We start from the raw sequence: 12,827 nt of genomic DNA on the forward strand, positions 1-12,827 counted from the left end.
TGCAGGGAGGCATTTGAGCTCTTAGGGGCTGAATCTAGAGCTGAGATTGTTCTGGGGTTTAGCATTTAACTTCTCATGCTTTGGGAGAGCTGCTGTCCCCAGGGGGTGGTGGCAGTGCTGCTGCTGGTGCAGCCTGGTGCTGCCATTTGGGGTACAGGCAGGGTGCATGGGGAAGCAGGGGCAGGAATGTGCCCCTGGCTGTTGCTGATGGCATGAGGAAGGTGCTGCTGGGCAAACAGGCAACTCCTCCTGCAGCCCCTCCTGCGCCTCAGCTGGGTTTTGGCTGCCAAAAACAGCAGGGGAGGGGTAATGCCAAGCACTTGGTGCTCTTTCATCTCCTGCAGCTCCCTGCATGCATCCAAGCTCCTAAAAGGCTCTGAAAGAGACTGGCTGGAGCATGTGGTTCAGTCAGGATGGATGAGCCATCATGGATGAAAAAGGATGTGGGACAAGCTTGATGTGGTGGGGAGGTTTCCTGTACCTCTGACAGAGCTCTGTGAGAAGCTCCAGGCAGGGGCTTCTCAGCCTTCCTTCCTCCAGCAGCCTCTGCTAATGGAGCTGCAGTTCCTGGGGGGTTCAGCATGTGGAGCCCAGTGCTTCAAAGCTTCTCTGGCTTCTTTTAGTTCCTTGTACATTGTAGACTGTCGCACTCAGTTCCTGGGCTGGGAACACTGCAGGCTTCTTCCAAACACCCAGTTCTGCACTATCTTCCTTTGCAAATGCCAGGCTGGGTCAAAGGGGGCAGTTTCTTCTCTGTGGGAGCTCCTCTGGAGGCAAAATAGCCTGTTTGCAATGTAAATGGGGTCCCCCTGGGAACACTGTCAGCAGAGACCAGCCCTTGAATCTGTGCTGTGTAGGCAGCAGTGTGTGTCTTCTCACAGCAGTGCCCAGTGCTATTATAACTGTCCCTCAAGGCACACCTCCTTCCCCTCATTCTTTCCAGGGTCCCATTGTGTTTTGCCTCCTGTGTTGTACTTGTTCCCATCACCCCACTGTCCCCAAAATCTCAGCAATAACTGTTTCCTTTCTGTGGCCACCATCCTCCATGGTCTCACCCCAGCTCCACTGCCTTCTGCAGAGAAGGAGGAAGGCACAACAAACAAATCCAGTTTCCCAGGGAAAGCCCTCCTGGATTTCAGTTTGTAGCATGCACAGGGCTCTGGAAAAGGGAAGGTGAGAGCTGGTAGCAGGAGCCAGGAGCTGTCACTGCTCTTAGGTAAGTCACTTCCCAAATCTCTCAGTTTCTCTGCAGCCAGGATGGTGCCATGGCCGGGAGCTGAGGTTTCCCTGACATCTCAAAAGCTCTAAAACTCTGTCCCTATGAGAGGAGAGGGTGTGCCACCCCCAGTGCAGCTGGCACAGGTCCCCTGCCCCGGTTGGCAGGGAGCCGGTGTGTGCTGAGGATGAGGAGGGCTCCTCTGCTGAGAGCTGCCTCTGGGCTCAGTGCTCTCCCTCCAGGTGGACAGCTGTTCTTACTGTATTGTTTCCTGCTCTTTTTATTTTCTCCTTTTATTTTTTCCTCTTCTCTCCTTTGCTCCCTGCTCTGCTGCTGCTCTCCCTGCATTCTCCCTGCCGTCTCTGGCCACTCTGGCAGCCGACAGACGAGAGGAGTTGGGTTTACTCCCCGCTCCACTATAGCACTCAGCTGCACTCTGTCTCCGATGAGGAGAGCGATACAGTAAGTGTCCAAGAGCCGTGTGCGGGTGCCCGCTGGTCGCTCGCAGCCTGTGCTCCCCCTGCAGGGTCAGCTCGGCCTCTGGCAGCGTGGGGCTCCTGCACGGCTGCGGCAGAGCCCGGCTGCCTCAGGGCAGCTCTGCTGGCACAGCCCTGGCCTGCTCAGCAGGCCCTGTGGCTTATCCCCAGCTGTTTGGTACAGGAGAAACTTTGGGGAGCTCAGGTTTCCCAGATATGTTGCCATTACTGGAGGATGTAGAGCAGCCTCTGGTTGTGCTGGGAAGTTGGCGGGACGGAGACCTGACTGACACTGGGCACTGGTGCTCAGGGGTTGATCCTCTTTCCTCTCACAGCCAGAAAGACATGGAGGGGCTGGGGCATGTCCAGAGAAGTGAGTGGACATGGGGAAGGGGCTGGAACACAAGTGTGATGAGGAGCAGCTGGGGGGGCTCAGCCTGGAGAAAAGGATCAGTTGCTCTCCACAACTCCCTGACAGGAGGGTGCAGCCAGGTGGGGGTCAGGTTCTGCTCCCAGGGAACAAGGGACAGAAGAGGAAACAGCCTCAAACTGTGCAAGGGGAGGTTTAGGTTGGATATTTGGTAAAATGTCTTGACTGAAAGGGGCTTGTCAGGTTGGAACAGGCTGCCCAGGGCAGTGGTGGCATCTCTGGAAGTGTTCAAATGACGTCTGCCTGTGGCACCTGGGGACACGGGTTAGTCGTGAACATGGTGGTGGTGCTGGGCTGATGCTGAATTTGGTATTCTTGGAGATCTTTCCCACCCTAATGATTCCATGATTCTGTGACTGTGTTCTCTCTGCCTCTTGCAGTAATCTCTATGCAGACACAGAAGTCCCAGAGAGCAGCGATTCCCTCTGCAGGTCGATGTGTTCCCTTTTCGTTGATGCAGCCATTCCAGTGGGATGGGGAAGAGCTTGCTGACACCAGTATTGCTGCACTGCAGGATCCCGGGCACTGCGTTTCAGAATGGAGCAAAACTATAACCATGTATTTCTACTCACCCCAGACGTGGGCAGCAAAGAAACCACCCGCTCACCCGCAGCTCCCAGCAGAGAATTCTAGCTGGGTGTAGAGAATCCTGGGTAGTAACACAGTGTTTTCCAGATGTGCACTACCATAGCTACCTATCCATGTGTGATACTGTGAACCTTTTTAATTTTTTAATCATGTATTTATTTCTTTTATCTTTGCACAGAGACAGCACAAATGTGCTTTTTTTAAACATTTAGTTTACTGCACTTTTTTTTTTTTTTCCTTTTTTCTTTCTTTTGTTTTTTGGTCATATATTTGTGCATCAAAAAGGAGCATGAGACTTCACTGAAGAATGGGTAGGAGCACGTTGCTGGGGAGGGCAGGGAGCGGAGTGGCTTCATGTGAGGCAGCAGTGTGGTCTCACCAACCGAGGGAGTCAGGAGGTTTAAGGCTGTCCAGACACTGCCACGGTTTTCCCAAGTGGCCCAAGGCAAATCACTAAACCACTCTGTGCCTCGGTTTCCCCCGTGCTAATGGGTGCACAGTACCTGCTTCCGTTACAGCACTTAAACCCTGGGATGAAAGGTGCTATGAAAATGAAACGTATTAAAGGCCATGGAATAGAATTGCTCCCATGTTACCATAGTCCAAAGCAGCCATGCCAATTCACTTGGATCCAAACTCTCTAGTGACTTCTCCTGTCTGTGACACCGTGCGGGCCAGCCCACAGTTCCTGGTGACAGTGACGTGGACTCCTCAGCTCTCCCCGAAGTCGTGATGGGTTCCAGCTCCCCCTGTGCTGCACTGCTGCCACCCCTCCCTCTGTGCTTGGAGTCCACACCTCATCCCCGTGGCACCGCCCGCTCCGCCCCGCAGGCACGGACAGACGGAACCGGCACCGCCCGAGCCCGGCCACGTTGGAGGGCGATTCCTCCACTCTGCCCAGCCCACGTGGGGCTTGTCCAGACCCTGCATCCTCCTGGAGCCACTCAGCCCCTCACGTGCTCGTGGGTGAGCCCTGGGGTCACGGACACTGGGCTCACACCCTGCCACAGGGCAGGCAGGGACACAAGGGCACGTCCAGTCACTGGAGGCAGCAATGGGAGCCTGGCTCTGCCACGGAATTGTGCCAGCACTGCTGTGCTCACGGACTCTTGGACAGAAAGCTGGGTGACTGGGGTGCTGCCTGGGGTCACAACTGCTGCTGGAAATGTGGGTGAGAGGGTTTGCTTTGCAAGGGCTGTGGGCTACAGGTGAGAGATTTGATGTCAGGGGTAGTGTTCAGGCTCATCCATCAGCAGGACACATATCATAGCATAGTCTGGAATCCAGCAATCCTGTCCTCATCTCCCAGAGAGAAAACAGGAAGTCCTTTAGACCAGAGGGAGACAGGTCTTGTTTGTGTGCTTTATGAACCTCGCTTGAGAGTCTCTGTATTCCCTTTACAATCTTCACTGTCCTTGGATTCCAGCCACAGGGGTGGGGAAGTGGGACCCTGCTCTCAGGCCTCAGCCCCACAATCTCTTCACAGCAGCACTCAGGAGTGGTTATGTTGGGTCCCAGAAGGTAGCTGGGCTGATGGGAAGCTCTTCCTTCTGTACTGTACTGAACTTAGTGAGAATCTTCAGGAATTGATGGTTTTTTCTTGCCCAGAATACAGAACCTGGACTTCCCTTCCCTGCCTGTAGATGCAGAAGGCTGTGAGTTGTGCTTCTTGGAAGCACAGTCGGGGGATTGTGCAAGTTGCTGCTGTTCATGTATCCATGTATTTACCAAATAGTCTATCAAAAGTCTCTTGAGAAACTCTCCCCTTTCTGTTGCTGCTTGGCAGCTCATTCTCCCACTGCAGCTCCTGTCCCATCCCACCTTCCTGTGGCACCCAGGGGGCTCTGCAGGCTGGGGGGCTCAGGGGTTGGTGGAGGGGAATGGGGTTCTTGCAATACCTACAGCCTCACCTGCCCTTGGGCTCAAGGCAAGGGGCTTCAAAAAGCTAAAAATTCAACATATTTTTCCTCCAGCAGTGTGTGTAGAAGGCCAGAGGAAGGCACATCCCTGCTGCAGCTGCTGCTGTTGGGTGCTGTGCTGGAGGAGGGGGCTCTGGGGGGGAACCAGGGTGGGCTTGAGCTGTTCTGAGCCAGGCTCCTGTCCTGGGACCACCTCAGGGGCTGGAGGGTTTGGCCTCATCAGAACTTTCCAGCCACCTGAAATCAAGCATCTTTTTTGAGATGGTTCAAGCACCATTGGTGAGATTTTATTCCTTCCCCTCATTTCTAGGGGGTCTAAAGCTGCTTGGTGTCCCAGAGAATGAGCTTTGTGAGCTGGAGCTGTGCTTGGGTCCTGAGAGAGGGGGTGAACCCAGAGCTCCTGCAGCATGTTCATTCAATTCAAAGAATTGTGTTCCCTTTTTGAGATGTTCCTTGTGCAGTTCTGTAATGCTGGACCCTTTGGAGCAGGTCTGGATGGGCTGGGGTGGTCCTGTAAGAGGACAGGCAAAGGCTTAGAACAGCTTTGTCAAGGGGACAAGGAGGAACCTTCCTGGAAACAGATGTTGATTTGAAATGGAAACTGCCCCTGTTCAGGCTGGCACAATCCCTACTGTGTCACCTCCTGTGCCAGCAGCTCCCAGTGCTGGGGAACTGCTTCCCAGGGAGGCTGAAAGGACCTTGGGTGTTACAGCTCATTCTTGGCCCCCTGTGCATGGCACTGCAGGGGAGCAGCAGCAGCTCTGGACCATGTCACAGGCCCTGCCAGTGCTGCCTGGGCAGGAACAGCAGCACCTGCCCATGGGAGAGAGCATCCCTGCTCTGCGTGTTCCTCCAGCTGCATCTCAGCTCATTCTGGGTGCTGTTCCGTGCCAGGCTCCCTTCAGAGACCCCGGTGCTGTCCAGGCTCTCCATCGCTAAGGGACGTACCACAAGTCCTGTTCTCTGAGATCTGACCCTGTAGGACAGCCCCTTCCCACACAGGTCTGTGCCACTGCTGTCCCCGGTCCCAGCTGGGATCTCACACTGTACAGGGGACATGCCCTGACCACTGCCTGCTGCTGGGGCTGCGGGTGAGCTCTCCCTGCCAGCTAAGGGGCTGGCAGGAGAAAATGGGCATCTCTGACCTTCAGTTTGCAGTCAGGCTCCTGTAAAGGCTCTGGGGCAAACCCGGGAGCTCACAGAGACCCTCAGCAGCGCACAGGGCATGCAGCGTTTGGTCGCCGCTGCCTCTCCGGCCACAGTGCTGGAATTGCACGGTGGGCAGTGTTTTAGTGAAGCCAGAGCGCTCACAGGCCTCGCTCCAAGGCGAGCAGAGGCGTTGGCAGGGCTCCATCGCCCCCTCATTCCCCTCCTCATTGCCAGCCACTGCTCCAGCGCCTCCCGGATGGACAAGGGACAGCCAGGCCACGGCTGAGGGGGTTTCTGTCCATGGCTACCCCGCCCGGTCTGTGCCGGTGGCTGTCCCCGCGCATGTCGCCGATCCCCCGCGTGTCCGTGTCCGGCGGAGGGGGCGCGGCCGGACGGGGACGCCGATGCTGAGGCGCGATCCCGGCTCTGCTCCGCGGGCTCGAGGCCTGGGCGCTGTTTTGTCTTTTCTCGGTTGTTTTGAGGGTTTCTCCCCTCCTCCTCCGGGGAGCCCGTCTCCAGAGCTCTGTACCCGCTCCATAAAGCGTTCCGCAGTCTGGGCCGAGCTCCGCCCTCCGCCTCCCTCTGTGTGCGCCGCGGGCACGGCCGGGCCGGTAACGGCGGGGATGGGCCGGGCCCCGCCCCGCCAAGGGCTGCCCGCCGCCCGCCTGCCTGCGCCGGCGCCGCTGCTGGGGCCGCTGCTGGGGCGGGGCGGGCGCAGGCGGGCGGCGGGGCAGCCTGCTGAGCTGAGGCCCCACGAGGCCCCGGGGCGGAGCCGCCGCTGCCGATGGGCTCCGGGTCGCGCAGCCCGGGCCGGGGCGGCCGCTCGGAGCGGGAAAGGGAACGGGACCGGGACAAGGAACGGAACCGGGACAAGGAACGGGATCGGGACAGGGACCGAGACAGAGACAGGGACCGGGACCGAGAAAGGGAGGGGCGCTCGCGGTCCGGGAGCCACGGGCGCCGATACCGCAGCCGAAGCAAGAGCCGGAGCCGGAGTCGGGGCCGACGCCGGGAGCCGAGCTCGGGGTGAGTGCGCGCCTGGCCCGGGGCGGCCGCGCCGTGGCTGTGCGGAAGCGGGCCCGGGGCAGCGGCGCTGGCGTGCCGGGCCCGTGCGGCGCCAACCGGCCCTGTCCGCACCGCCGGGAACGGGAGGGGGAGCTCGGCCCTGCCGGTCTCGGGGAGGGCCGGGGGCGGCGGGCGGCCCCGAGCGCTGCTCGTGACACCGGCCTGGGGCGGTCGCGGTGGAGCTGCAGGTACCGGGGGCTGTCAGGGATGGGAGTGCAGGTACCGGGGACAGTCACGAGTGGGGGTGCAGGTACCGGGGACAGTCAGGAGTGGGGGTGCAGGTACCGGGGACAGTCAGGGATGGGGGTGCAGGTACCGGGGACAGTCAGGAGTGGGAGTGCAGGTACCGGGGACAGTCAGGGATGGGGGTGCAGGTACCGGGGACAGTCAGGAGTGGGGGTGCAGGTACCGGGGGCCGTCAGAGATGGGGATGCAGGTACCGGGGGCGGTCAGGAGTGGGAGTGCAGGTACCGGGGACTGTCAGGAGTGGGAGTGCAGGTACCGGGGGCGGTCAGGGGTGGGGGTGCAGGTACCGGGGGCTGTCAGGGATGGGGGTGCAGGTACCGGGGACAGTCAGGAGTGGGGGTGCAGGTACCGGGGGCCGTCAGAGATGGGGATGCAGGTATCCCTCGCTGTCTCGGTGCTGCCGGTGGCACCGGTGCTGGGCCGGCCTCACCCGTGCCCGGCACGGCGTGCCCTCCTCCCGCTGAAGCCCGGCTGTGCCCCCCCAGCTCGGACTCCGACGATGAGAGACAGAAATGGAAAAAGAAGAAAAGGAGCCGCAGCCGGGAGCGGCACCGTAAGGAGCGGAGGAAGCAGCGCTCACGGTCCCGCTCTCGGTCCCGGGGCCGCTCCTCCGGCTCCAGCCTCGAGCGCGGGCGGGACCGGGCAGCGCGGAGCCGGGAGCGGCGCCGCAGGAGAGATGGATCCAGATCCTCCGTGTCCTCCGTCAGCTCCCCCTCCCCACCGCCGCCCCGCGGCCGGGAGGAGCCGGGGCAGCAGCTGAGCCTGCAGGAGCGGCTGAGGCTGAGGGAGGAGAAGAAGAAACAGGCGGCTCTGATGAAGGCCCTGGAGACGCCCGAGGAGAAGCGGGCACGGAGGTTGGCCAAGAAGGAGGCCAAGGAGAGAAAGAAGAGGGAGAAGATGGGCTGGGGTGAGGAGTACATGGGCTACACCAACACCGACAATCCCTTCGGGGACAACAACCTGCTGGGCACGTTCATCTGGAGCAAGGTGAGCTCTGCCCTGGCCCTGCAGCCAAATGGAACAGGCAGGGGCAGCCAGGGGGGGATCTGTGCCTCGGGTGGGGAGATAAGAAGATGGGTCGAGGGCAGGAGAGGATCCTGGAGCTGCTGGGAGCTGCAGGCTGAGTGCTGAGCACCATTTACTGAGTCAGGGACATGGAGATGGTAACAGGAGCACTGCACTTGTGCTATAGGAATGACAGAGAGCTGGGGGTGTTCCAGGGTGGGGAGAAGAGAAGGCTCTCTGGAGAAGGGGAGGCTCTGGGGAGACCTTAGAGCTCCTTCCAGTGGCTACAAAGGCTCCAGGAGAGCTGGAGCAGAACTTGACAAGGACCTGGAAGTACAGGACACAGGGAATGGCTCCCACTGCCAGAGGGCAGGGCTGGACGGGATATTGGGAATCAGGAATTGTTCCCTGGCAGGGTGGGCAGGCCCTGGCACAGGGTGCTTGGAGCAGCCTGGGACAGTGGGAGGTGTCCTTGCCCACTGCAGGGGTTGAATGAGATGAACTTTAAGGTCCCTTCTGTCATGATTCCATGGTACTGTTGTCCTGGCACTCACCTCACAAGGCCAAGTGGGCTGTGTGGGCTGAGCCTGCGTTCGCTGAGGGGCTCAGGAGCAGTGTTTGAGTGACTTAGGGACTTTCACCAGCATCAGACCTCACTGGAGCAGCAGGAGCAGGTGAAGGGAATAGCATTTGCTGGCCAGCAAGGGGCTGTGGAGGTCCTTGGGTTCCACAGCTTCCCTTGGCCATTCTGTTTAAGGCACTGGAAAAGAAAGGGATCAGCCATCTGGACGAGAAGGACCTGAAGGAGAGGAACAAGCGAATCCAGGAGGACAATCGCCTGGAGCTGCAGAAGGTGGGATAAGATGTCCTTTCCATGTCACTGTCTGACAGCCAGCCCTCTTTACAGCCTGATTCTCACTGGGAAGGCCCCATTTTCTTCTCCTGGGTGTGTCCAGTCTGTAGCATTGTGGGGGCCGTAGAACTTTGGCTTCTGCTATTCCAGGATGAGAAACCTCTTCCCTTAGATTTGAGCTCAGGAGGTGCTGAGGAGGACAATGCCAGGTCATGACACTGAGGCACCCAGTTGTGCCTGTGTCCCCTGTCTCCCACAGGGCTGGCAGCCTCTCCAGGAGCTCAGGCTGATGGCAGGAGCCAAGGCCACTCAGGGACAGGTCATGGCATGGCTGTGTCCTCAAGCAGGGCTCTGTGGTGTTTGCACAGGGGCCCATCCACAGTGGCCTCACAGCTCTGTCACCCTGGGCAGGTGAAGCAGCTGCGCCTGGAGCGGGAGCGGGAAAAAGCCATGCGGGAGCAGGAGCTGGAGATGCTGCAGCGGGAGAAGGAGGCAGAGCACTTCAAAACCTGGGAAGAGCAGGAGGACAACTTCCACTTGCAGCAGGCCAAGCTGCGGTAGGTGTGGCCCTGCTCAGAGCCAGGCCTGGCAGGGAGCAGAGGATGGCACTGCTCACTGTCCCCCACTGTCCCTTCACCAGGTCTAAGATCCGGATTCGGGATGGGAGGGCGAAACCCATCGATCTCCTGGCCAAGTACATCAGCGCAGAGGATGATGACCTGGCTGTGGAGATGCACGAGCCCTACACCTTCCTCAATGGCTTGACTGTCTCTGACATGGAGGACCTGGTGGAGGACATCCAGGTGCCTGCTCTGCTGGCCCCCTGCCTGGGCTCAGGGCTTCTCTACCAGCTCTGCTCTCTTGTCCCCACTGTGGAGCAGGTGCCTGATATATCTTCTGCCTGCAGGTGTACATGGAGCTGGAGCAAGGAAAGAACGTGGACTTCTGGAGGGACATGACCATCATCACAGAGGATGAGATAGCCAAGCTCCGCAAGCTGGAGGCCTCTGGGAAAGGAGGACCAGGTGAGCAGGAGAGCAGAGCCTGGTGTGGGTGTTGGGGTCACCCTGTGTGCTCAGGCTCAGAGAGGCTCTCTCAGACCTGCTGGATGCAGGCTGTGGGTCTGGCAGCTGTCCCTGGCTGTCAGCAGAACTGGGATGGGGCAGCTGGGTGCCTGGACACTGACCGGCTGCCCTCGCCTGTGCAGGGGAGCGTCGGGATGGTGTCAACGCCTCGGTCAGCTCTGATGTGCAGTCCGTGTTCAAGGGGAAGACGTACAACCAGCTGCAGGCTCTGTACCAGGGCATCGAGAGCAAGATCCGGGCGGGAGGGCCCAACCTGGACATCGGGTACTGGGAGAGCCTCCTGCAGCAGCTGAAGGCTTACATGGCTCGGGCCAGGTGAGAGCAGAGAGTGGCAGCAGTGCAGACCCTGCTGTGGGCAGAGCTGGGGAGGCATAAACCCAGTTGGAGGAGGGAATGGGGGAGGGTGTTCTGCCTTTTCTGAGATGGCTGATTTCCAAGAGGGGAGCAGGGCAGGACACACAGGCCATTCTGCAGTGGTGATGTTTAGTGAGGTCTCCAAGAGGGAACTGAACTGGGGCTTATTCAGCCCAAAGCCATCCACGCCTGGCTTGTTTCTGCCCATGGAGGTGGTGTCAAAGCTTTGGGCAGTGGGAGTGAGGTGGTTCTGCTGGGTGGGACCCGACAACTCCTCTCCTCTCTCAGGTTGCGGGAGCGGCACCAGGACGTGCTGCGTCAGAAGCTGTACAAGCTGAAGCAGGAGCAGGGTGTGGAGAGCGAACCGCTCTTCCCCATCATCAAGCGGGAGCCAGCTTCCCCCAGTGACAGGTGAGCAAACACCTGGGCCTGTCCCCGGGCACAAAGGCAGCCTTGTGCCCTCTCCCTTCCCGAGGCAGAGCTCAGGTGAGCAGCCAGCGAGGGTACCATCCCCGTCCAGTCCTCTCTTCTCCCTTCCATGCAGGCTGGATCCCGAGGAGAGCCTGGAGGCACAGCCAGGGCCATCCTCAGAGGCAGAGGCAGAGCAGGACACAGAGGCCAAGGGAGAGGCGGAGGGGGAGGCCGTGCTGATGGAGGAGGATCTGATCCAGCAGAGCCTGGATGATTACGATGCGGGCAAGTACAGCCCCCGGCTGCTGGGCCCCAACGAGCTGCCCTTCGACGCCCACGTGCTGGAGGCCGAGGAGGACACGCACCGGCTGCTGCTCCTGCGCCAGCAGCTCCAGGTGACAGGTGAGCCCCAGGGCAGCCTGCCCAGCATGGGGGTGTGCAGTGATTTGGGGTGCAGGGCTGGAGGGGACGCTGCCCTCAGGAAGGGCAAGAGCTGGATCTGGGTCAAGCACCCAGAGCTGATTTGGCAGAGGGGTGCCCCTGGAGCAAAGGGCACTGTGGCCTGGGCAGGAGCAGTTCAATTAATCGTTGTTCTAAGATCTTCTTTGATGGGGAGGCCTTATTGGCATCTTGGGCTTGTGACAGCTCAGTTGCATTTTAATCTTAGCTACTTGGATAGCATGTGACCACTCTTTACGCCATTATAAAGTTAATTTGGGTCTCCTGTATGACTGCAGTGGCTGGCACAGGATTTACCAACCCTGGATTTGCTATGGCTAAGTCAAGTTTACACTTAGGGAGATGGTGCTCAGGCTGCTGGTGCTCCCTGGGAGACCTCTCTCAGTACCACCAAGGTGTTTGGGTGCAGACAAGGCAGGAGGGGTGTTTTGGTTGAGTTTTCCAGCACAACTCAGCCCAGTGCCCACAGGGCAGCCCGTGCATTCCCGTATCCAGTTCTGCATGCTCTGCACAGCAGCTCCTTCTCTTGGAGCAGCGTTGCACGGCCCAGGCTTGACGTGATGTCCCTTCTCCTCCCCTGCAGGTGACGCTTCTGAGAGCACCGACGACATCTTCTTCCGCAAGGCCAAGGAGGGCATGGGCGCGGACGAGGCGCAGTTCAGCGTGGAGATGCCGCTGACGGGCAAGGCCTACCTGTGGGCTGACAAGTACCGGCCCCGCAAGCCGCGCTTCTTCAACCGCGTGCACACGGGCTTCGAGTGGAACAAGTACAACCAGACCCACTACGACTTCGACAACCCTCCCCCCAAGATCGTGCAGGGCTACAAGTTCAACATCTTCTACCCCGACCTCATCGACAAGCGCTCGACGCCCGAGTACTTCCTGGAGGCCTGCCAGGACAACAAGGACTTCGCCATCCTGCGCTTCCATGCGGGGCCGCCCTACGAGGACATCGCCTTCAAGATCGTCAACAGGGAGTGGGAGTACTCCCACCGCCACGGCTTCCGCTGCCAGTTTGCCAACGGCATCTTCCAGCTCTGGTTCCACTTCAAGCGGTACCGGTACCGCCGGTGAGGCTCCGTGCCCTGGGACAGCCGGCAGGGCTGGGCAGGGGCTCTCACCCCACGGCACAGACACTGCTCCGTGCATGGCCCCAAGGCCTGGCCCAGCGCTGGGCACATTCCTGAGGCTTTTCTCTGTCCTTGCATTTATCATGAAGAACACTGAGACTTTGGTATAAATAAAATAAGGGTTGTTTAGCCATGAGATCCTGGGTATGGGCACCCCCACTGCTCCTACATGACATCACCAGCCAGTGCCACACTGGGAACGCCCCTGGGGACTGGGTAGTGCCCATCCCCACAGAGTCAGCCCCATGTGCTCCTTGTCCCACTCCAGCCTCCTCCCAGTCCCAACATCTGCCTTTACCAGTGCCAGACCAGTCCAGCTGCTGCTCCCCAGCGGGAGTCACAGAGCCCTTGACTGCACCAGTTCAGCCCTGCTCTGTGTCCTGCTTCATAGAGGGGCCCCTCACCCTCCCCCAGGCCCCATTCCTGGCACGTTCTCCCATG

At 59.6% G+C, this 12,827-nt stretch overlaps 2 protein-coding genes across 6 annotated transcripts in view; both read left to right on the top strand.

Moving 5' to 3' along the window:
* The window catches only part of PIP5K1C (phosphatidylinositol-4-phosphate 5-kinase type 1 gamma), a 53,429-nt gene extending 48,958 nt beyond the window's left edge, over nt 1-4,471 (top strand). For all 4 annotated transcript variants that reach the window (XM_058040753.1, XM_058040755.1, XM_058040756.1 and 1 more), the window contains 2 exons: nt 1,595-1,678; nt 2,503-4,471. In XM_058040753.1, the coding sequence (XP_057896736.1) occupies nt 1,595-1,678; nt 2,503-2,505 (87 nt within the window). In that variant the 3' untranslated portion in view covers nt 2,506-4,471. The remainder of the gene's footprint in view (nt 1-1,594; nt 1,679-2,502) is intronic.
* Nucleotides 4,472-6,536: 2,065 nt separating this feature from the next.
* On the top strand, nt 6,537-12,524 carry CACTIN (cactin, spliceosome C complex subunit). Of its 2 annotated transcripts, none has more exons than XM_058040848.1 (10): nt 6,537-6,804; nt 7,575-8,076; nt 8,852-8,947; nt 9,359-9,504; nt 9,588-9,750; nt 9,855-9,972; nt 10,155-10,347; nt 10,675-10,797; nt 10,907-11,199; nt 11,840-12,524. In XM_058040848.1, exons 1-10 carry the CDS (start codon nt 6,563-6,565, stop codon nt 12,328-12,330), a joined length of 2,367 nt encoding a protein of 788 aa, XP_057896831.1. In that variant the 5' UTR covers nt 6,537-6,562; the 3' UTR covers nt 12,331-12,524. The 2 variants fall into 2 exon arrangements, with proteins under 2 accessions (XP_057896831.1, XP_057896832.1); XM_058040849.1 differs by having other exon boundaries at nt 10,931-11,199.
* Nucleotides 12,525-12,827: the final 303 nt, after the last annotated feature.

Source organism: Melospiza georgiana, chromosome 26 (assembly GCF_028018845.1).
Source record: "Melospiza georgiana isolate bMelGeo1 chromosome 26, bMelGeo1.pri, whole genome shotgun sequence".
NCBI classification, from domain to species: Eukaryota; Metazoa; Chordata; class Aves; order Passeriformes; family Passerellidae; genus Melospiza; species Melospiza georgiana.

Excerpts from the sequence above, each read along its gene's own strand:
- CACTIN (XM_058040848.1), top strand. The coding sequence starts at position 6,563 with ATGGGCTCCGGGTCGCGCAGCCCGGGCCGGGGCGGCCGCTCGGAGCGG. Across the intron at positions 6,805-7,574 it reads CGCCGGGAGCCGAGCTCGGG|CTCGGACTCCGACGATGAGA; the intron begins GTGAGTGCGCGC and ends GTGCCCCCCCAG. Across the intron at positions 10,348-10,674 it reads GCTTACATGGCTCGGGCCAG|GTTGCGGGAGCGGCACCAGG; the intron begins GTGAGAGCAGAG and ends CTCCTCTCTCAG.